Source organism: Lathyrus oleraceus, chromosome 4 (genome assembly GCF_024323335.1).
Source record: "Lathyrus oleraceus cultivar Zhongwan6 chromosome 4, CAAS_Psat_ZW6_1.0, whole genome shotgun sequence".
In the NCBI taxonomy this organism is placed as follows: domain Eukaryota; kingdom Viridiplantae; phylum Streptophyta; class Magnoliopsida; order Fabales; family Fabaceae; genus Lathyrus; species Lathyrus oleraceus.
The window spans coordinates 151,405,409-151,431,134 of NC_066582.1; the positions used below are offsets into that span (position 1 = coordinate 151,405,409).

Here is a 25,726-nt window from a genome sequence, read left to right on the forward strand (position 1 = left end):
AAACACCCCAAAAGTACAAAACCAAAGTCAAAATACAGAATCCGAAAATACAATAGAAATAAACATAAAAACTGAAAAATACAATAACTTAACCCTCCAAGGGCTCAGAATCCTCCTCACTACCGGCCTCAGAACCGGTAGCCTCATCATCATCATCATCAGCTGCACCACCAGAAGACGCACCAGCGCCCGCCCCCTCACCATACACAGGCCTGTCCACAGGCCAGTTGGCGTTAAGCAGAAACTGCTCACGCGTCATCAAGGCATGAGCACCACTTCCCTGCAGCTGTAACCGCTGCATAGAGTCGTGCATATCTATCATGGCACGCTGGGTTGCCGCCATCCATTCAAAACTGTAATCGCACACAACCTGCAGGTAGGGATCTGGTCCAGGAGTAGAAGTACCAGGACCATCAGAAGCCCGGGTACTCTCTGCAGCTGCACTGCCTCTGGAATTCTTGGCCCTGCAATATTTGGCCACGTACCGGTCATCGATAGGCGACGGGATCCTTACCTGACCCCGAGACGGTAGTTTCACCTTTGCCTGAATGCACAAACGCATGATCAAGCACGGGAAAGCTAGGGGACAATTCACACGAGCCCCCGACTTTAGCCCGCTCTCAATCACGGACTTAAGCTCATTAGCGATGATCCTCGCCACATCGATCTAGACGTTGGAGAGGATACTGTGAACCAAATGTGCCACTGGGATCGGCACTGTAGAGGTGTGGGACTTTGGCTGGATGTTTGTCAGAACCAAAAGCAGTATCAGTTGAGCCATGGGAGTCATGTCCTCCCTATGATACCTCATTGGAACCCCAGATGGGTTCAGCTCAACAGATTTCCCTCTTAATAGCAGGGCGGTAGAAATGGCTTCAACATCTCGGTGAAGCCGTAAATCAGTGTGGTATGTGTCTCTTTCCTCAGCTCCCAGCTGGAGCGGCTCACCAAGGACTCGGTTAATGGCATCCCTATCAAATGCAACTGGACGGCCGGCCACTCTAGATATCTAAGTAAAGGGCTCTTCGTCATCAGGCAGTGCGTTTGCATAAAACTCACGCACCGTTGCTATGTCATAATGCTCAAGTGGGGAAATTAACCGATCCCACTTCATAGTGTCTATCAACCCGACAAATGCTCTGTTTGTGCCTTGGGGGTTGATGAGGAATCGCTTCTCCGGAAGAATTTTCCGTTTCTCCAAAGCAATGTACCTGGCGGCCTGCTTCGCCCCGACAAATTTGTCGTTATCAAATTGGATCGTTACTGGACGGGAAGTGCTCGTTCCCTTCCTCTTCTTTGAATTTCCAGACCTTGATTCCATCTACAAAATATAACAGGAAACAACACACACCAAACAGATTAGACAGCAAAACCAAAATTTAAAGAACTGTCATGCTCGCTGCTGCTTCGCCTAGCGAAGTGGCAGCGAACGCTCGCCCCTGGTTCGCCTAGCGAGTGCTAGCGAACCTTACGGGTTTTTGGGTTCTGCAGCATTTTCAGAGAAATCTTCCCAAAACCCGCATTCTAATGGTTTCAATTTCAGAACCTAATGATTTATCAATTAAACGAACGTTCTATGCTATTGGGGATTACACATTTACATGCAAAACCTAAAATCCCCAATTGCAAAACCTAAAATCCCCAATTGCAAAACCTAAAATCCCACATGCAAACCTAAAGTTTCCCATACCACAACTCATCCTAATTGACATCCAAATCGGAAATAACAGAGTTCAAACATACAAAAAATGTAGTAGGGCAAACCTTAGTTACACGGATTGATTGAAATGTGAAGTGGAGTAGGGTTTGCAATCTTCCAAATTGGGATAGAGTGTTAGTGAGAGAGATGAAAATGAGAGAGTGAGGAGAGTGCTCGGTTAAAATTTTCCTCAGCAGAGTTGAAAAACAGAAAAGTTGTGTTTGGGCCAAAATGAGTGCCCTGCTGAGATTTTTAATAAGTGTTGTCATGCAGCGCTCGCTGCTGCTTCTCCTAGCGAGCAGCAAGCGAATCAGCTCGCTACTGCCTCGCCTAGTGAGCATGATAGCAATTGCCTTTTCAAAGGCAGCAGTTCAGGTTCATTCAGCAAGGTGTTAGCACTACGAATCCCATCACAACACACAGAAAAAGCAGTAAATACTTACAATGTTGGGGTGCCTCCCAACAAGCGCTTGTTTAACGTCGGCTAAGCTCGACGGTGTGATGCTCACAGAGAAGCATCCAACGGAATTGCACAGCTCTCGCGATCCACATGACCGCCGAGATAAACTTTCAATCGTTGGCCATTCACTGTCCAACTATCTTTCTTGTCCATGTCTTCAATGACAATAGCCCCGTACTCCTTCACCTCTTTCACCCGAAATGGCCCGGACCATTTTGATTTCAACTTCCCGGGAAACAATTTCAACCTGGAGTTGAACAATAGGACCAACTGTCCGGGCACAAATTCTTTGCTTCGGAGCATCTTGTCGTGGTACTTTTTTGCCTTTTCTTTGTACAACCAACTTGAGTGATATGCGGCATTGCGCATCTCCTCCAACTCAAGTAGTTGCACCTTCCTTTTGTCACCGGCCAACTCATTTTCAAAATTTAAATATTTCAGGGCCCACAAGGCTTTGTGCTCCAATTCAACCGGCAAATGGCAAGTTTTACCAAACACCAATTGAAAGGGAGTTAGGCCAATTGGAGCTTTAAAGGCGGTACGGTATGCCCATAACGCCTCATTCAATTTTTGGGACCACTCCTTTTTTGAATTAGACACAGTTTTTTCGAGAATTCTCTTAATCTCTCGATTAGAGACCTCGGCTTGCCCATTCGCCTGTGGGTGATACGGAGTTGTCACCCTATGTGATACACCGTAATGTTTTAAAATGCTTTCCAACGGTGCATTACAAAAGTGTGACCCTCCGTCACTTATCAACACTCGGGGGGTTCCGAAACGGGAAAATATGTTTTTCTTCAAAAAATTTATCACCGTTTTCGCGTCCGCCCGAGGTGAGGCAATCGCCTCAACCCACTTAGAAATGTAGTCAACTGCGACAAGCATATACTCGTTCCCATAAGAGGGCGGGAATGGTCCTACAAAATCGATGCCCCAACAATCAAATACTTCGACTTCTTGTATATTCTGGAGAGGCATCTCATCTCTCTTACCTATCCCACCGCTTCTCTGGAAACTATCACAACTTTGCGCATGGGTGTGTGCGTCTTTGAAAATGGTGGGCCAATAAAATCCCGATTGGAGGATTTTAGTGGCCGTTCTCACCCCATTATAGTGTCCGCCGTAAGGCGAGTTGTGACAATGCCAAAGGATGCTCTGCGCTTCATCGCCAGTGATGCATCTCCTTAATAGGTTATCACTACCCAACTTAAACAAGTACGGGTCATCCCAAACATAATACTTGGCATCCGAAAGAAACTTCCTTTTTTGGTTCGAAGTTAGGTCGGGAGGCACAAAACCACTAGCCTTGTGGTTCGCAAAGTCTGCAAACCACGGCCTAACTTGAACTTTAAACAGTTTTTCATCAGGAAATTCTTCCCGGATTTCCTTCTCAGACGCTGTAACCTCCACATTCACTAAGCGGGATAAATGATCCGCCACCAAATTTTCCGATCCCTTCTTGTCTTTGATTTCCACATCAAATTCTTGTAACAAGAGGATCCAACGGATGAGCCTTTGCTTCAAATCCGGTTTGGTTAGCAGATATTTAATCGCCGCGTGGTCGGTATACACTACGACTTTAGACCCTATAAGATAAGACCTAAACTTTTCTAGCGCATACACTATTGCAAGTAGTTCTTTTTCCGTAGTGGCATAGTTTATTTGAGCCTCGTTAAGAACCTTACTTGCATAATGTATCGCATGAAATTTTTTATCTTTTCTTTGGCCAAGTACCGCTCCAACTGCGTAGTCGCTCGCATCACACATTAGTTCAAAATTTTCATTCCAATTGGGAGCGACTATTATTGGAGCGGTAACCAATTTTTCTTTTAAAGTTTCGAAAGCTTGCAAACAATCATCAGTTAAGAGAAATACCTGGTCCTTAGCGAGCAAATTGCTCAAAGGCTTAGCCACCTTTGAGAAGTCCTTGATAAAGCGCCGATAGAACCCGGCGTGCCCCAAAAAGCTACGGATGCCCTTCACATTCACCGGAGGAGGTAATTTTTCTATCACTTCAACCTTAGCTCTATCCACTTCAAGCCCCCTTCTAGAGACTTTGTGGCCTAGCACGATCCCCTCGGTCACCATGAAGTGACACTTCTCCCAATTAAGCACCAAATTGGTCTTCACACATCTTTCCAACACCGTTTTCAAGTTTGCCAAGCATAGACTAAAAGACCCACCAAATACCGAGAAGTCATCCATGAAGACTTCCATTATTTTCTCTATCAGATCGGCAAAAATGGCTTGCACACATCGTTGGAAAGTTGTCGGTGCATTGCACAGCCCAAAGGGCATTTTTCGGTATGCGAACACTCCAAACGGACACGTGAAAGCCGTCTTCTCATGATCGGCCGGGTCAACCGCAATTTGGTTGTACCTGGAGTAGCCGTCCAAAAAAAAATAGTATTGTTGGCCCGAGAGTCTTTCGAGCATTTGATCCAGGAATGGGAGTGGAAAATGGTCCTTTCGAGTCGCGGTATTCAACCGCCTATAATCAATACACATTCTCCACCCTGTTGCAACTTTAGTAGGGATCAATTCATCCTTGTCATTTCGGATTACGGTAATTCCACCCTTCTTCGGAACCACGTGCACAGGACTAACCCACGGACTATCCGAGATCGGGTAAATCATCCCCGCATCCAACAGCTTTACAACTTCCTTTCCAACAACCTCCTTCATGGTAGGATTTAAGCGGCGTTGTGGTTGAGCTACCGGCTTGAAATCCTCTTCCATCAAAATCTTGTGCATACAATAGGAGGGACTAATTCCTTTTAGATCGGAAAGAGTCCAACCCGTGGCTTCTTGATTTGTTTTTAGCACGGTGATCAGACGGGCTTCTTCTTCATTTGTCAAAAGGTTGCTTATGATGACCGGCTTTGCCTCGGTCTCATCTAGGAATACATATTTCAAAGTAGAGGGTAGTGTTTTCAATTCAATAGGTGCTTTTTCGTCAATAACCTCCTTCTTCAAGTCTTCTTCCTCTACTTCCCACGGTTGTAGGTCGTCTAAACTATCAAGTTCCTTTAAGCATTCCTCAAGAGCTAGCTCTTCTTCAACGGTGAAAACCTCCAATGAGTCGTCAAGAGCTAACTCCATAGGAGATATCTCATGAATATGCTTTGAAACTTCCAAAATAGCGTCTTCGGTCACATCGATGCGAAAGCTATCATTTCTATCTTTTGAGTGCTTCATTGCTTCGAATAGATCGAATGTTACTTCCTCATTTTGGACTCTGACCTTCATTAAACCGTCATCAACATCTATCATCATTCGCGCAGTCTTCATGAATGGTCGGCCCAAGATGAGCGGAGCATCATCATCTTCCTCCATATCAATAACAATAAAATCGATCGGGAAAAAGAATTTGTCGACTTTAACCAAAACATCTTGGGCTACCCCATGAGGATGGGTTGTCGACTTATCCGCCAATTGCAACGTCATTCGGATGGACTTAATTTCGATGTTGCCAAGCCTCTTTATAATAGACAAAGGTATAAGATTAATGCTCGACCCCAAGTCAATTAGTCCCTTCCCGACATAGATATCTCCAATTTTAACTGGCAAAGTAACTCTTCCCGGATCAACCTCTTTTTTGGAAGCGTCCTTTGAATAATGGCACTACAGCTCGCATCAAGGACGATGGTCTCCGGTTTCGTATACCTCCGTTTTTTTGTAAGTATGTCTTTCATGAACTTGGCATACTTGGGCATTTGCTCCAAGGCTTCGGCAAACGGAATGTTTATTTGTAATTGTTTAAAAATATCCATGAACCGGGCGTAATGCCGTTCATTCTCTCTTTTGGACGGGGCATGAGGATAAGGTAGGTTTTGGATTGGAGTAGTGCTCACTACCTCCTTTCCCTTTGCAACTCTAGCACTCCTCCATCTAGGCTTTTCCACTTCCTCCCCCCTTACTTCATCAATCGTATTTTTCTCAATCTCCACACTTTTTTTCTTTTCAACTTCACCATTCTTTTCTTTATTTTCAACTTCTTCCTTTTCACTCCACTCCCCCACTTCACCATCAACATTTTCCTCCAATATTTCCTCCTCATTTTCTTTCTTTTTCTCTCTTTGTTCACTCTCAACTCTTTTGTTATTCTCACTCATCAACTCCTTCCCACTTCTCGTTGTGACCGCCTTACAATGCTCCTTAGGATTTGTTTGCGTATTTGCCGAAAAGGAAGGACCGGTTTGTTGTTCCGCGAGTTGCTTAGCAAGTTGCCCAACTTGAGTCTCGAGATTTTTTATGGCCGCGTCGTTGCTTTTTTGATTTGCCATTGACATTTGCATGAATTGCGTCAATGTGTCTTCCAACTTAGAAGTTACGACCGACTGTTGTTGAGGTATATAAGGATTTTGGGGAGGGTTTTGACGGCTAGAAGAACCACCTCCATAACCTTGGTTATGGTAATAGTTACTCCTAGGTTGGAACCCTTGGTTCCCTTGGTAATGTTGTTGTTGATTTTGAGGGTGCGGTTGATAAGGTTGTTGTTGTTGTTGTTGTCTCGGTTGGTAGTCCCTTTGGTTTGCCATGTAGTTTACATCTTCGAATCCCGGAGGTGGACAGAATCCGGTGTCATGCTCACCTTTACAAAGCTCACAACAAGCTATTTGTTTAGCTTTAGACGGTTCTCTCAACTCTTTAATTTGTTGCGTTAAGAGTTCCACTTGTTGTGAGATGAGCTTGTTTTGGGCAAGGATGGCATCGTTCGTCCCTAGCTCAAGCACTCCCGACTTCTTCAAAGAGTTGCCTCGACTTTGACTCTGAAGATCATTTAGAGCCATTCGATTTATAATGTTTGTAGCTTCTTCGGCACTTTTTGACAATAAAGAGCCACCCGAGGTAGCATTCAACAACGTCTTGCAATTTGGTTGAAGTCCATTTTTGAAGATATGGATTTGAGTCAATTCATCAAATCCATGCCCTTTACATTTCCTAAGCATGGACTTGAATCTTTCCCACGCTTCATTTAAGGATTCATTGATTCCTTGTGCAAACACCGAGATGGCCGTCTTTGATTCCATGAACCGGTTATGGGAGAAGAATCTTTCCATAAACTTTTCTTCTAACACGTTCCAGTATGTCATTACGGCTGGTGTTTGGTCTAAGTACCAATCTTTTGCTTTACCGAGCAAAGCATGGGGAAATAATCTTCGGAACAACGGGAGCTCCTGAGCCTGATCCACTCCGGCCGCCAATGCTATCTCATAAAATTTTGTGAGAAAAGCAAAGGGATCTTCATGGTCCATTCCGGTGAATGGACTTCCATATAATAAATTGAGAGTTCCCGTTTTCATCTCAGCTTGCCTTCCCGTGTGGTTGGCAAACTGAGCGGTGTTTCTTGGACTGTTTATGCATGGAGTAGAAATAGGTGGTGGTGGTGGCTCCATGTTAGGTATGAATGGTGGTGGATTTGTGGTAGAAGAACTTTCTCCTTGCTCTTGACGTTGTCTAGCGTGTTGCCTCCTACGTCTCGTTTTGCTATTGTTCCTCCTTGCGGTTCTTTCGATCTCGGGATCAAAAAGAAGTTCGTCCACAGGGATTTGCCCTCGCATAAAACGTAAGCTGCACACTAAACCAAACAGATTACAAGCACAAGTCAAAAATTCGAAAGCTAAAAATTAAGCAACCATTGCGATGCTCGCAATATCAATTTACAATCCCCGGCAACGGCGCCATTTTGTTAGTTGTAATTTTAAGTGTCGGGTTTTTGTTATCGTATCCACAGGGATTGTAAGATATCACCGCCGTTCGATGGTTGTATTAATTCTAACTTTAGGTAACAATAGGGTTTTGGTTGTTGTCACGTTATCTTGCATAAAAATGTAATAAAATGCGGTAAAAGTTATGGTTTGAATATTTGAGAAATATTGCCAAAGTTAGGGTTCAACGATCACTTTGCATGTATTTGTTCGGTCAACAATCTTATAAACTCCTTTAGATGATAAATTATTTCACAAAGTCCTCCCAATGTGTTTCTCTCGAACACACATTGTGAGTTTTCCCATTTTGATCGATTGTTTATCTCTAACACAACCTATCAAAATGACAACTTTTTGGTTCAACCTTATGGTGAACAAAATCATTCATTACTATCTCTAGCTAACAAACAAGATTGGATGAAAACCTAGGTTAAGAGTTGGTAAACATCTCTTGATCATAAACCAACACAAAGAGTTTTGAATAAGAACAAAGTTTTCATCATATATTCACCATTAAAGAGTTTACACATGAAGATCCTTACATTTACACACAAAGCTAGTGATCATCTACATCTAACCTTGACAAATGGAGGACTTAGCTACTCATTTTCATGGTAGCTTGGTCGGCAAGTTTCGGAACAAGGTTGATTAACATCCGAGTCGAATAATCGAGATTGGATGGGAATCCACCTTCTTTTTGTAAAACATGGTTAAGAGATGAAGAGAAATGAAATTTAGGGCACAAAAGCTTCTAAGAACAATGCTGTAAAAATATCTAGAAAAAGTGCAAAAGTATGGAAAACTAGGTATGGCTCCAAAAAGTGGCCCTTGCTACTTATAGAGTTGTACTGGGTTGTCATGCTCGCTAGGCGAGCAGAATGGCTCGCCTAGCGAGGGTCTAATTGAGGCACATGAGGCACCTGCGCCCAGAGAAACAGCCTATCTCAGACTGTCATGTTCGCCTAGCGAACAAAACCTTCGCCTAGCGAAGGACACGCTTCAACCTTCGCCCTAGCGAGGTTGAGAGGTTTTGCTACTGGAATGCTCGCTGGGAACTCGCTAGAGCCTCGCCTGGCGAGTGAGTGCTGGCTGCGCTTTTCACCAAGTCTGGAAGCGTTCGCTGCAGCGTTCGCTGGAAGCTCGCCTAGCGAGTTTGGTCATGTTTGTCACTGTAAAATCCTGGAGCATTTCGCTGGACCCTCGCTAGACGCTCGCCTAGCGAGTGCTTCGCCACAGACCTCGCCTAGCGAGCAAGCTGATGAATGCTTGTTTTATTTGGTTCCTTTGCCAACTTTCTTGTGTCTTCATTTTCAATTATCACTACGCCAAAAACTGGAATAGACAGCGCCCCTTAGAGGGCGCTTTATTACAAAAGCGCACTCTAAAGTAAAGAGAAAAAATAAGGAGCATACTATTGGAATAGACAGCGCACTTTAGAGGGCGCTTTTGTAACAAAGCGCACTCTAAAGTGAAGCGAAAAAATAATGAGGAAATGGAGGGACACCAATAGAGGACGCTTTATTGAAAGCGCCCTCTAAGGGTAACCTTAGAGGGCGCTTCTAAAAAAGCGCTCTCTATGTCCATGTACATTTCCAGTTTATAAGGCGCTTTTGGAAAGCCTTATAGAGCGCTTTTAGAAGCGCCCTCTTAGGCCCCCTTTAGAGGGCGCTTTTGTAACTAAGCGCCCTCTAAAGTGAAGCCAAAAAAAAAAATGGAGGGACAACAATAGAGGGCGCTTTTGTGAAAGCGCCCTCTAAGGTTACCCTTAGAGGGCGCTTTTGAAAAAGCGCTCTCTAAGTCCATGTACATTTCCAGTTTAGAAGGCGCTTTTGGAAAGCCTTAGAGAGCGCTTTCAGAAGCGCCCTCTTAGGCCCCCTTTAGAGGGCGCTTTTTTTAAAAAAGCGCCCTCTAAGGTCCCCTTTAGTAAACATTAAAATTATAACATATACTGCATGTCTCTTTATTTTCCCTCTCTATAAGCTATTTCGTTTACGTAACTGGGTTTTCTCTCAACTGCGATTACTCTCTACTGCGATTACTCTCGTCCTCCGTTCGTTCTCCCTCCCTCACCGTCATCGTCGCCGTTCGTTCTCCCTCCCTCACCGTTCACGTTCACTGCGTTAACCTCTTCCACCGTCACTGTTCACTTTCTTCTCCATCGTTACCGTCACCTTTAAGGTATTTCTCTTCTCCATCGTTACCGTTCACTTTCTTCATGTGTTTGATTAGGGCATTTTCTAAACTTAGTTTTTCATTTTGTGCATTATGTTGATTAATGTTGTTTAAGGCAAACTGAGTTTTTTATTTCTGATTGAAAACTGATATATTTGAAGTGTGTTTGAGCTTGTGCTTGGAAGTTTGATGATTATGGATGCAAGTTTGTTCATGTTCCAAACACCATAAGTTTGCATTGGTCTTTTGCATGCAGTAGGTGTGTGTGAGTAAATGTGTATGCAGTAAGTTTGTGCATGCAGTAAATGTGTTCACGTATTGAATCATTGTCTTACTTGGGTCTTATTGAATCATTTCTATATTACAGATAAAATGGCTAACCAAGACGATACCCATGCCGCGAATGAATCACGTAATAATGTTGAAAAAGAAATCAAACGAGGATTGACTGTTATGAAGTCAATCATTCGTGCAAGAGACAAGGGTGTAAAATTTGAAGTACATTGGAGTGCTGAAGACCAACTAATTGAGCCTAACGGTTCAATGTTGGCAAGTTACATTGGTTTCCTTGTTCGCCAACATATTCCGATTACATGTGATAATTGGAGAAGTCCGGACTTGAAGGTTGGCAAGGAAAAAATATGGTCGGAGATACAGGTACTTACCATATATTGTTATATGTTTTTTTTGTTGACTATTTGTTAACCATATATTGTTATAATATTACTTTATAATAACACACTCCATTTGTATGTTTTTTAGAGATCCTTTCACATCGATGAAAGCCGGCAAAAATATTGTATTCAATTGGCCGGAAAAAGACTCCGAGGATTTCGATCCTTTTTGTGCAACAAATTTCTCAAGGATGAGGAAGGAAAATTTGTTGAAGGAGAACGGCCAATGAAGTATGCCGAGATTATTTCAGCCGATGAATGGGATAACTTTGTCGCCAAACGAAGAAACGAAAAATTCCATGTAATGTCTATTAATTATGGTATTATACAATTGTTAAGTTACTTGGTTCTAATATGCCTTAAACTTTTTTATCCAGGAAGTAAGCGACATAAATAGGAAAAGGGCATCAAAACCCGCGTATCCGTACAAAAAAGGGCGTACGGGTTATGCACGGTTACAACAAAGAATTGTGAGTATATTCAAATGCTATGAGCTTATACATTGTCACAATATGTTATAATTGATGATCTTATAATCTAATTCAATGTGTAGCTAGCCGAGGAGAAAAGTGACGCAACATCTCTTCCGGACCACGTATTATGGAAGGCTGCTCGGGTTGGGAAGGATGGGGCTGTCGTTGAAGCGGTCCAAAATGTTTATGACGAATGTGTAAGTATATGTAACATTATTTCTTTAATTATATCGAAAATTTTGTTAGACATATAATTCATTTTTAATCTCCTCTAATAATATTTCAGGAGACTTTATCCCAAACCGTACCTTCAACCGAGGTCCAGGATTGCAGGAGCGTACTTAGTCGAGTACTAAATGTTCCTGAGTATTCCGGTCGTGTGAGGGGTAAGAGTTTTGGTGTGACTCCGTCGTCATTTTATAAAAAAACAAAAACAAAAAATCCTACCAACAAAGAGGTGATGGAGACCTTGGCGGAGTTAAGGGCACAAGTACTCCAACTGCAAAACGAGAATGCAAGGTATAGAGAGGAAAGGTGCGCTTCCGAGGCAAAAGATACTAGTGACCGAGCTAGTATCAATCATCAACCGAAATTTCCCGAGGTAATTATATATGTTATTATGAAATTAAAATAGCACTTTTTTACTTGACACATATACAAGTTAACAATAACATTTATTATTGGTTTAGGGCATTTCACCTTGTCAGCTGTATCTATCGTCACCAACTTATCGCATGGTTGGCAAGGGAAAAGTGCACAATACTTCGGGTGAATTACTTCACCATAATCCCCTCCCGGTGGGATTTATGAAAGTTTCGGTTGACCTCGTATTAGATACGGACGCCCGTCTACCATTACCCGACGTTGTTTCAGAGACAACGTTGATGCGAGATGCAGTCGGATCCTTTGTTGGTTGGCCGTCAGATCTAATTTTCCCTGATGCCGAGGTATATATGTTCTAAATGATTATGAATATTTAGAATTCACATTTCAATTCAGCTACAATTATGATATTTAATCAATCCTTATTACATGGTAATGTTAGACTCCTACAAGACCCACCCCTAAAGCTGGTAAAGGGGTTTCAAGACGCATCGAGTCGGTTGCATCTCAAAAAGAGGTACAAATATATATACCCATTGAATTATATACACAACGATTCTTTTGCATCACAAAAAGTAATGATTTATTTTATATGAATTTTTAGGTTCCCGGTCGAAAGTTGAAAAGCGATGGTAAGGATATTCCAACGAAGGATATTCCAACGAAGGATATTCCAACGAAGGATATTCCAACGACGGCCGGGACAAAATCTCAAATTATGATGCGTCTTGAGAAAATGGTGGAAGAGTCCGATATTATGGACGGGTCCATTCGTAGTATAGATTTTGATGAAGGTGTTTTCGGAAAAGCTCATTTCGAAATAATTGGAAAGGAGGACATGCAACAACTTTTTGAGCACGACGAATTGGGCATCGCTATCATTCATACATACATATGGTACTCCGATCAATCTATAATTTACTTAGTTGAACAATTTATTTACACATTTCAAAGAGTAGTCTAATATTTATTATGTTTCTATTTAAGGTATATGTATGACAAATTGATGCGGGGAACTGAATTGTGTAACCGTTTCAATTTTATTGCTGCTTCCCGTGTCAACGCAACGTTAATATCGAAAAATCCAACATCCGTAAAGAATGATCTAGTCGATAGATTCATGGCGGCCGGCGATAATACTACACGCAGTTTGTATTTTTTACCGTTTAATTCTGGCAACGGGTTAGATTTTCTTTCTAATAATTTCATTCTAATCTATGTATATCTTTTACGTAGAAAATTTTCATTCATCTAAATTTTTGTTTTATTTTACAGTGGCCACTGGGTGTTGGTTGCTATGGATCTTTCGAGACTAATAGTGTATTATCTCGATTCGTTATCGGGTGATTGGAGTAAATATCCGGGTTTGAAGAAGACGGTTGACACGTAAGTGAAATTCCCCTAAATATTCGTGTGTATTTCTATATTTAATTATGTCTGTCAAATTGATCTCAATATACGTTTTTATTTTGTTAGGGCAATAATAAAATTTAGATCGAAAAAGAATTACCGCATTAGGAAGGACATTACCTGGGTCAGAGTTCAGGTATATATTAAGTATCTTATTTTTGCTTATAATAGTGTTTGTTTTTTTGCTTATAATAGTGTTTGTAAGAAATTAACTATATATATATTGTTTGTTTTTCTGTGTAGTGTCCTCAGCAAAATAATTCGGTCGATTGCGGATTTTTTGTATTGAGATTTATGAGAGATATCATTGCATTGAATCGTATAGACATCCCAAAAATGGTATGGAATAATAACTTAGGGTTTATTTTAATATTATCGGATAACTAATCTAATTTGTTACTAAATCATGAATATGTTTTATTCTCTTAATTGTAGTACTTTGAGGAATACAAATCTTACTCAAGAGCTCATTTGGATGAAATGAAGGATGAATTGTGTCAATTCATTGTTGATCAAAGAATCATATAGCTAGGTTGTATATTGTTGTACATATATGTATGAAATGTTGTTGTTGTATGCTGTTGTTGTATATATGTTGTATATTGTTGTTGTACTTTTACTAAATCATGAATATGTTGTTGTATATTGTTGATCAAAGAATCATATATTAATGTTGTATATATGGAGGATTAATGTTGTATATAAATGGATTCATGTTGTATATATCAATGGATTAATGGTGTATAACATTGGATTAAAGGATGAAATCAATATGAATTTTACACTTTTGCAGCATGCGAACAGGTTACCAATTAAATATCCACTGTTTTTCAAACAAATTTTTTTAAAATAACTAACACTTTAGAGGGCGCTTTCTGTAGGAAGCGCCCTCTAAACACTTTACATTGAGAACTTTAGAGGGCGCTTTGTCCAGAAAGCGCCCTCTAAACACTTTACATTGACAACTTTAGAGGGCGCTTTCTGCAGAAAGCGCCCTCTAAAGTGTTAGTTATTTTAAAAAAATAAGCGCCCTCTAAACACTTTACATTGACAACTTTAGAGGGCGCTTTTTCCAGAAAGCGCCCTCTAAACACTTTACATTGACAACTTTAGAGGGCGCTTTTTCCAGAAAGCGCCCTCTAAGGTGTCCCTTTATGGACCACTCCAGAGGGCGCTTTTTTCATAAAGCGCACTATAATGTGGGCCTTTAGACAGCGCTTTCTCCAGGAAAACAAAGCGCTGTCTTTACCTATGCCAGCGCCAGATTAGAGGGCGCTTAAAAGCGCTGTTATAGGCCAAAATAAGCGCCCTCTTTTCCCTTATTTGGCGTAGTGTATTTCATGCCTTCTTCCTGCACAATAACACACAAATCAAAGGTACCAAGATCGTTTATCAATGTATTGCATTTCATCTAAAACAAAGGTGGTTTTGACAATTTAGCAAGGAAATGGAGTGAAAGATACCCATATTTGATAGCTCAAATAAGCACTTTTGGGTATCTAACAGCGGGAGGAACAAGAGATGAAAGTTCTGCCGACAGAGAAAATGCAACTGTGCATCCGTGCAAAGAAGCTAGTACAGCTCTACAGGGAGTTGAGGTAGGCCTTGCCTGTGATATGAAAGCTTTCATGAAGCAGGTAACAGAAAATAATTACCTATCATTTTGTAATAATGGACATCGTATTGTGCATCCGTGCAAAGAAACTGGTGCAGAATTGCAGGATATTGATGTAGCCCTTAGAGTTGTTGGAGCTGCAGCGGTTAAATCACTAGACGACATCGCATTTGACAGCAAAATTAACAACGACAGCAAGGTATTCTTTCTCAATTCTCAATGCTTCAACGGTTGTCCACAAGAGATCGCCGACAGTGCAAGCTTTGAAGACTTTCTACTGTGAGAGCTAAAGGTTCTTCAAGGCTAAATTCAAACGACCCATCACTTAAAACAAAAGGTAATCCTTCTCTTCTTGTAACAAAACCCGAGTGCCAACTTCTTTGTATATACGGTATGCTTGGGATGAACTTATGATTTGCTCACTTAATAGTGCTTGCGTATGGTATTGTTATTTTATTAATCCTGTGTTGATGCAACTTAGTTTCTTTTGTTTCATGACATATTCTTGTTTGGAATTCCTTATTGCTTGGTTTGATGTTTGTTCTTGCACTGCATTTTTAGCTTTGTTTAAACAGCATGTGCGTATGGAAAGCTTGACATATTCTGACCTCATTCATGCTTTGTTAGGCTTCTTGGTCATGAGCACATGAAAGATGATGTTGGAACAAAAGGCTTGCAACGTGACATTGAAAGCGGAAGCAACTTGTCTTGTGGAATTGGATTGAAATTGGGATTAGATGTGAATTATGGTTATATCTTGGTTGTGATTTTTTTTTGATGAAATTTGGAAATTGGTTGTAATGTAGAAGTTAGTTGTAGGATATGGATGTGATGCATTGTTATGCCTGAATATTAAATGAAAATGTATGTATGAAAATGAGTTTGGAAATGTTTGAAAGTTAAATATTATTGAATGTTATGAAATGAGTGTATGTACTATTTTGATTTGAAATGAACTATGGATGGAAAATGGATCATGTTTGGTTATAAAATGGATATGGATTTTTAGGAATAATCCAAAACTAATCTAAATGTCAATTAAGAATAAAAAAAAAACCAATTAAAATCAAATTAATCTATAATTTGTTAAAACTACTTTGATGTCAAATTCTAACATTTTATTTGGAAGTTAAAAATCAATTAGAGTTTGAATCATTAGTAAAAACACAATTAAGATTAAATTGAAATTTGGAATTAGACTTAATTTGAAATTAAAATCAAATTTGAAAATTAAAAAGTCAAATAGTTAGAATCCATTTTATAATCAAAAAACACCATGATCAAAACTAGATAATGACTAATGTTTATCAAAAAATATGGATTTGGGAATGGATGGTTGCCTTTGGTCATGAATGTATGCAAATGAACTTTAGGCCAAGTGCCAAATAAAAATAAAAAAATGGAAAAAATTCAGGACCAAAATCGGGGTATGACACCCATGGACATGAAAAGTTAAAACATCCACAATCTGTGTTTCATGTTTAATACCATGTTCCCAGATAAATCACGTGATGTATGACCCCAAAACAAGCAATGGGCCCTTTCACACAAGCCCCAAGACAAGTGACCCAAGTTATGGATCAACAATTAGAGCAGACCATATGAGTGAATGCCATGATGCAATCGATCCCCAAGGTCTCAAGCACCAAGATTTAGGGTTTTGATGTCATGATATGAACTCCATGAATCCAGACCCTAGAGGACATGGAATCAGGATTTCCCCTCATATGATGAGCCACACTCCAATACTCACACCAAACTCTAGTTTGAATTAAGTCACCAACTTTGAATTTGTGATGCTTGTATTAACATGAATGCATGGTGCATATGAATGAAACATGAATGTGCGCAGATGAATCTCAAGTTCAAGGTTGAGTGAAGAATAAAATGGAGAAGACAAATTTTGGGTACGACAAACACGAGAGAGAGCATTTTTTATTTTGGGGTTTTATTTATAAGAGCAACACACCTTTATAAGAGACACATTACAACTCACAAAAAAAATCTTAAGGTTTTAAGTAAGTATGTGATGTGTCTCTTACAAAAATGTGTTGTTCTTATAAGAAAAAACCGAAAATATAAAATACTTCTAGGTGTTGATTCTCCGAATTAACCCCTAACAATTTATTTTTTAGTACTTGGTTTCTTATGATTTACGCAAATGTGAAAAGGAGATTGATTTATCCATAATTTTGTTTTATCTCATTATTTTTGAATTTTGATGACGCGTGTTAAATGTCAAATATTTCTTAAACTTTATATGATATCAGACTTTGTGTTTGTTGATGAAAAATAGTAAAAAGAATTAATAGATGTGCAATGTTGAAAGTTTTTTCACACTGACCCAAAAAAATAGAATGCCAATCGTGGCAAATACTTTCTTCAAGTATCGACAAAATAAATGGCAATCTTGAGCTATATATATACACCCCACATTTCAATATTGATATCATACATTGAAACACAAGTAAGTTTAAGAAAACGAGATGAAGAAGTTGAGTATGATTCTTATATTGCTAGTTCCATTGCTCCTGACTATGGAGCAAGTGCATGGTTTTGATTGTGAAAAAGCAAAGACATCTGTATCTTCTTGTGAGTCATTTGTCACCGGTGGGGATCAGGAGCCATCAAGTACTTGTTGCAATGGCATTAGCTCTGTAGGATCATCAGCAACCACTGTTGATGAACGACGTGCTGCATGTCAATGCTTAAAAGAATGGGCTAATAAGATTCCTAACATTAGAGAGGATTTAGCTATCTCACTTCCCAAACGTTGCGGTCTTGACAAGGCTTTACCTATACCCGAAAACTTGGATTGCAATAAGTAAGTTCTCAATATTTCTTCCTTTATAAAGATTACATTTTAACAAATATTTATTTATGCATTTTATAAAGAGAAAAACATACATATTTAATATATATGTAAAATTATTTATAAGTTGGACGATATCTCTTGTAAAAATTGTATTAAAAATAGTTACTTCTATATTAATCAACAATTATTATTTTTAAAGATTTTTTAATATATTTTCGTCAACAAAATTAATAATGCACAGAAAATTTATTTATTATTTTGTAAAATAGCTGTTGAAATTGTAATTAATCTTGCTTTACTTATATATTTTTTTTACGAATTTATTTACTATTGTATTATAATTGAATTGATATTGATATTTTTTTTTTGTGTTTTGTGTGGCAGCATTCAGTGAACTAAATGGAGAAAATAATAAACTAAACAGGGTGGACACTTGATTGTTCTTATAAAAATAATACAACCCTGTATAAATATGTTCTATGGTGTTGTAAAATTTAAAATGTGATATTAATAAATACATGATACATATGTTTACTCATCTTTGCGCATTCTTTTTAATTATAGAGATTAACTCAGGCATAAGATGTGAGACATCTGTTTTTAATTTTTAATTATTAATTTTGGTAATAATTTTCTAATCAATATTTATTTTTAAAAAATATTCTATTTACAAGAAAAAAGAAAGAATTAATCTAACTTTTTTTTATAATCAAATATGAAAATAAAGAATAAAGGGGTATTCAAACTCAAAACAAATTACAAGTTTATGACATTCCATCACAGACAAACGCCCTAAACATGATAATTAAACTTTATTCTAGAATTGCTACCATAAACTAGCCAAAATCAAGATAAGAATTTGATCTTAAAGACAACATCGTCAATAGAAGTGATAAAATTGTTGAACATTAAAACGTTCCTCATTAACCACATACTCCACACCGTTGCCATCCAAATCAAACTCGTCTTAGACCTATTCAACTTCCTTCTCTCAATTACCTGAAAATCAATGAAATTTTGAATACAATTAGTAGAGTTTACCTCCTCCAAACCTAATCAAATAAACACTCTCTCCCAAACCTTCTTACTAACTCTACGTTCAAAAAAACAAGTGAAAGATGGATTCGTTTTCGACAAAACAAGATGCATAAACCATATCATGACTAATATGAAAGATACCTCTCCTTGCAAATTATTCTCTAGTTGGAATCCAATCCAATCCAACAAAGCTCTCCAAGTAAAAATCTTAATTTTAGAAGGGACACAAGAATACCAAACCTATTTCAACACTTCGACTTCAAAATTCTCCTCCTCAACCACAACATTCAATTTTGAATAACAACAGCGAGAAAATACCATCAATGTTATTTCTCCGGCTAAAGACATCATGAGTGCCAAGGGAGCGAGATAAACCATTCAAAATCTCCAATAACTCACCACTTTGATTATCGGTCTCGGCGTGATCCACAAGATTCACTGAAAAAGCAAAGCTCCTTGGTCAACAATCGATGCATCTTTATGCAAGCACGCCCGAAACAGCAGCGGAAAGGTCTCCCTTAACGGAACACTCCCAAACCAACGATAATGTCAAAACATAACCGACAAACCATCTCCAATTCTTAACGAAATATTATTCGCAAACCAATTATTACTCGACTAAAAATTCCTATCCAATAAATTAATGTATTGAGGATTTTTTAGAACCACTCAAAGCCTCCCCTCCAAAGCATGATGTTGCAAATTGAACAGCAAGGCCTCGTTAAACATCTTAAAGTTTCTGACTCTCAATCCTTCTTCATCATCTTTTATGATATAGTAGATAAAAGAACATATTTCTATTAACAAGGACAAGAATAATAAAGATTTTTAAAATTATTTTATAAGTTATACGCATGCAGAAAAATATAAATAAATGTACTAAAGAAAAAAATCATAAATTTGATTTGAATTCAACCATTAGAACACATGTAATGACTTTTAATACTTTAAATAAAATTACACTATTAAGAACATAAAGTCTCTTATATTTTAGATATGTTTCAAGATATTTATCATTGTAAGGAATTAACCTAAATTTTTAAAATACTATGAAAAATATCATCATGTTATATCGGTTAAATTAATAACTAAAGATTCACTGCCCAATAATTTGCTAACTTAGAACTTTGGCCTATAATTTAGTGAAAATGACTCCCTTGCACTATTATTATTAAACATAAAAAAATTGATTGTTAAACTATAAATATCAACCACAAATCAGATTAGCAATTAGAGACTTACAAAATATAGTTGGTAAACAACTAGTTTGGAGTTAAAGCAACCAATCTAAGAACCGAAGTTGTAATAAAATTAGAACTTTTTTTATAAGTAATTATCATTATAATAAATAAGATAGTAATTGTCATTATAATAAATAAGATATTTTATGACAAAATTTTTATCTTAAATATTTAAAAATCGAGGGGATATATTCTGAGAGCAACATGTTCTATTTAAAAAATAATATACTATATATTTTCTCGATTTTTTTAAAAATAGAGAGACTATAACCATAAGAAAGCTTGCTTTGAATCTCAGTTGACACCTTTCTAGTTTTCCTTTTTTTTTTGTTAATTTTTTTCCTTCATTTTTTATTAGTATTAACCTCGGCTACACGATCCAATTAAGAGATAATATATTTTGCATTAATATTTTCAAATCAATTTTTTCAAAAGCCCTTTTTAATTTTTAATTTTTTATATATTTAAATCTCTCGGTTTTTCTAAAAACCCGACGTAACAGATATTTTAAACCATATCTCAATTATAATTAACATCATATGCAACAACATCTCATCCAACAACACATCAATAACAACCAATACAAATGCAACACTTATGCAATGTACTCAACACCGACTCGACATGCATGTGATACCAAATATGAACACTCAGATTCATCTCACTCCATGATCCCCATCATAGGATCGATTCTCTCTAGGAAACAAAGCACCCCAAAATCGCTACCATCATCATAGGTAACGCTTCACTAATCCCCCATAATAGGAATTAGTTACTCGCACTCGATCCATCACCATAGAATCGAGGCTCACCAAAATTGGACCGAAGCCCGTACACCAAGATGCATGACTCTCACATAACATGCATTAACACAAAAAGGTTCACCTAAAGGATCCCCACACACATCTCATCATTTATGCATCACATCATTCATCATGCAACAACCAATTCATGTTACCGCATGAATAATATCAACAATCAGTAGCAACTCGTCAACATCTTAACATCATCGACATAACAACATAATTATCACACCACGATATTACAACAATGCAACGATTCATCAACCGAACGTATAAACCAATACATTTATTAACATAGTAGGCAAGTTAATATTATTAAAACATAACAATAATCACTACCATGTTATAGGTATGAACATTAGCTTTCTAACGCTTCAAACGATATCAAAATCGAAATTATGAAATCAAAGTTATGATCAAAATCGTCGGGATATATCAACAATTCATTAATCGAACATATGAACAAAACTTACCTAACACAGTAGGCATAGAAATAATACTTAAACAATTCACTTATCATCATCATGTCATATCTATAAGAGTCAGCTTTCTAATACTTCAAACCCCAACCTAAAATGATTCACGAGTTGAAAGTTATGATCAAAACCGTGCACAAAAGCGTTACTAAAAAGTTGTTGTTTTCTAAAATTTCCAACACAATTTTCATCTTTTTCAACCCCAAAAAAGTCCATGAAATAATCATCAAAATTATTTTATCCCTGAAACAAAATTATAGCTCTCCATTTCATTTATCCAACGTTTCAAATGAAACTCGATTTGGACTTACGAATCAAAAGTTATGGCCAAAATGATTTCGATCGAAAAACACAAAAATAGGCTCCCGCGCTGAGCGCGATCGTGATGGATAGTATGCAGAAATTTCTGCGCTTTTCATCGTTGAAGGCCTTCCGGACCTCCGTTTTCGATTTCGTAAAAAGGCAAATGCTCAGAAAATTACAACTCATGCAATACTCTAATTATCTAAAGTAAATTTATAGTTTTAACACTATTAAATCATTTAATCATAGTTTTAAGATTATGCTTAAAACCTTCGAAATTGCAACAATAGTAGATATATGTTCAATCATAAAAGTAGAAAAATACACGCACATAAGGGACACAAAATTCATCATATAATCATTATATAACGATTATCATAGCATCCAAATTCAAAATTATGAATCAAAATACCCAATCCTAAGGAGGTTAAAGGTTCCTCCATTCTACCATTCTACCATACCCATTACTATTGGAACAGGATCTCACCCTTACCTGAATTCCTTGCAAAATTTCTAAATTGAGATCTTCACTCTTTTTTCTTGATCACCTTGCCTCTTGTCTCTTTACTCTTTTTTCTCAAATATCACGTACTGTGAAAATCTCCCTAAACCTAGATTCCTCTTAATTTTTATGGTAAACTTTTCCAAATCACCAACTTTGCCCAAACTTAATCATCTCATATTCACTCCTCCCACTAACTTTCTCAATTTCTCATATTTGACCCAAATATTTTATCTTCACTAATTAATATAATAAAAATGAATAAAATATTATTTTTAATTATCAAAACAATTCTAAATTATTCTACTTACTTCTATCATCCCTCTATACCCCTAACTCAAGGACACATACCCCGTCAATACCCAACCATAAAATAAATCATCAAAATACATAATTCAAACAATTAAAATATAATAAAATACCTAATAAAAAATAGGGTGTTACATTATGTTGATTCAAATCATAGAGTTGTGTGAATCGAATAACATTACTTGAATCGTAAAGAGCTTTATTCGAACCATGAGACAAATTTTATGAGTTTATAAGTCTTGATTCAAGTCATTCACTCTCTTGACTTCACTGTGCCAATTTCCCGTTACTCAAATCAAATAGGTATTTTCTCTCATCTTTGTGCCTTATCTCCAACACATATATAAATCATTTTTCCAAATATTTCTTACAACATTCTATGATTTATAACATATAATACACATTTTATCTCAAAATTTAAAAAGCATTTTGAGTTTTGTTCTGAGTTTGCAATTGAAATCTCTTCTCATCTTCAACCACTTGCATTTTCCATTGTTGTTTGGATTAGATTCTCAATCTAGGGTGTGAGATCTGAGTGAGGAGCTTAGTTTTTGAATAATGCTTTGTGAGGATATTTGGATGATTTCAAGGTTGGTATCTTTGTGTGGTTGTGGCTGGGATCGACGATGCATCGAAAAAGTAAGGAGTTTTTTCTCTCCTAGCTTGCTTCAGTATAGCTGTATGGAAGCTGCTACAGACAGATCTAGAGTTTTTCTCATCTTCACACGGTTCAAGTCTCAGGGAACCGATAATGGTGAGTTAGAGGTCGCTGCAAAACAAAATCCTAGACATTGATTCTTCAAACTATAATATTTAAGTCGATATAGAGTAAAGATTTTATGGGAACCAGTGTCAGACACTATATACACTTAAAGAGGATTCAGATTAAAGATCATTTATTTTCAGCATTATCTTGATTCCTGATTGTATTAAGACTATGTGTAAAATATTTCAAAATCATATTAGAAGAACATTAAACATTCAATGGAAAACCATGGAAGAGTGGAATTGGCATAAGCAAGGATAAGGTGTCGTACCACTATAAATCTGGTGTACTTTATCCCCAACTTTCTCTCTCTCTCTCTCTCTCTCTCTCTCTCTTATATATTTTGTTTTGAATATCATGTTTAGGTTTATCGTTTTTTTAGAATCTCGTGATATTAGGCTTTACTGTATTATTTATGATTTTATGTATAAAGTTTAGATCACTATTAGATTGAGATTCTAAACATTATTACATTTGTTTAAAGTATAAATTTTGTAATATATTATCTCTTGTTCAACTGAAAAAGTTCCGATTTACACATCTCATGTAAACTGAATTTTATTGAATGAGAGAATAACTACAGAGAAATGTATACCTTCGGCCTTAAGATGACCTACTCTAGTCCATAAAAATTATTCTTGTGAGTATCCACTAAACTTGAGAGCCTTAAAATGATGTGCCAAAAACCTCTTTTACAATGAAATTTTTAGGTTGACTTCTAACCAAACACTGAACAAGGCTTAGATAAGTTCGCCTCTAATCCAAACAAAGAGTTTACACGAGCATATCTCGAACCAAGATGGAGTTTAAATTTGGCTATACTCTAAACTGAACAGTGGTTTTACACTGGCTAACGACGAAAAAAAACTGAGATTTTTACCGGACTGACCTCAAACCTATAGAAATTTTACACCAGGCAGAACTCAGAATGATTTACAGATCAAATAAAAAATGACAAAATTCTTATAAAAAAATGAACAAAATGCAAAGAATGATATAAAAGTATATAAGATTTGTAGAAACAAACCAATAGGGTTGGTTAAAGTATGACTTTCTTCAATAAGATGTTAGTGTACAACATGATTCAAATAGAAAATAAAATGAAATAGGACTCCAAATCCATTTAAAACACGAAGAATACAAGATTTGAAATTTCCGACGTATCTTATGAAAAGGTTTTATGGATAACAATTTTGTAAAAATATCAGATAATTGATTTTTCGTATCTACATATTAAAAATTAACATCATCATTTTCAATATGATCCCTAAGGAAATGGTGTCAGACTTCTATATGTGTAGTACATTACAAGATTCGTAGTGAGGCTTATTATGCTAGTATTATCGCATTTAATAGGAATGCAACTGAGTTTTCAATTGTAGTTGAATGATTGCTACTTTAGCCATAGGACTTGTGCACAACAATTACCAACGTCTATGTATTCATCCTTAGCGGTAGGAAGAGCAACACTATGCTGCTTGTTACTATGCCAAGAAACCAAATAAATTCCAAAAATATGACAGGTATCACTAATATTTTTCTTATCCGATTTACAACCACCAAAATCAGAATCGGAAAAAACCTAATAATCTATATTCTCTACCTTTGGGAAATCAAAGATTGTGATGTAAGGTTCCATTATGATACATCAAAATTCTGTTTACGATCTTAAAGTGGGATTCCCTGTGTGACATCTAAAATCTAACGCATAGACACACACTAAACATAATATATGTCCCCTCATGCTTAAATAGAGTAAAGATCCTATTATAACTTTATATTTGGTAATGTCGATCTCTACCCCATTCTCATCTTTATCTATTAACACATTTGCTCCATGGGAGTTGAGATGATTTTTGAATTGCATATCAAACTTCTTTAGAAGCTCCAAGCAATACTTTGTTTGGATTATGAATGTTCCATATTCAACTTGATTTATTTCCATTCCTTCGAAGTAGGTAAGCTCTTCCATCAGAGACATTTAGGACTCATGTAAGATACTAGGAAACTCCTTCCAAAGAGATTAATCAGTGACTCCAAATATAATACCAACAACATATACTTGAACTAATAAGGTATGCTACTTGTTATGCTTCAAAATTTTAATTCTAAAAACCATTTAATGCGAGGGAAGTTTGATGAAAAATATTTAATGCAACAAAAAAAAACATTATTTTGATGCAGAGGAAAAATATTTTTGATGCTGATGAAAATAACTGAATGACCACGATGCAAACAAAAAAATTAAGATAAATTAAGATAAATTAATATAAATAAAATGCAACTTCATGAAGATAAAGGAGAATGAAAGGATCATATCAATTACAATGAATTAGGACTTAATTTGTTGCGCAAGTAAAGTTAGAAAACAACAAAACTAATAGAAAAAATGCATAATACAATAAAAATATGATTGAATACATCTTTCTTCACTTGTCTTAAGAATCCATTAAGATTACCAGACACTCCTACATAAAGTATCATTAAATAGAAATAGTAACCTAATTTTTATTGGGTCCTTGCAGATTAGTTAAAGAATACTTAGGTATTCAAGCCATAGTACCATTAGGAACTTTTACATTCCTAATGTAGCAAAGATTCCTAATTTGACCTTTGTCACCGCAATAATGAAATGGTACTTTAGATGAAATACTCT

The 25,726-nt window shown here is 37.1% G+C and overlaps 1 protein-coding gene across 1 annotated transcript; it reads left to right on the plus strand.

The window, feature by feature from the left end:
• The first annotated feature begins 17,262 nt into the window (after nucleotides 1-17,262).
• LOC127074230 (non-specific lipid-transfer protein A) lies at nucleotides 17,263-18,170 on the plus strand. Its single transcript, XM_051015532.1, has 2 exons — nucleotides 17,263-17,641; nucleotides 18,017-18,170. Exons 1-2 carry the CDS (start codon nucleotides 17,304-17,306, stop codon nucleotides 18,024-18,026), a joined length of 348 nt encoding a protein of 115 aa, XP_050871489.1. The 5' UTR covers nucleotides 17,263-17,303; the 3' UTR covers nucleotides 18,027-18,170.
• Nucleotides 18,171-25,726: the final 7,556 nt, after the last annotated feature.

Bases quoted from the DNA above. Each gene is read 5' to 3' on its own strand.
- LOC127074230 (XM_051015532.1), top strand. From the start codon at position 17,304: ATGAAGAAGTTGAGTATGATTCTTATATTGCTAGTTCCATTGCTCCTG.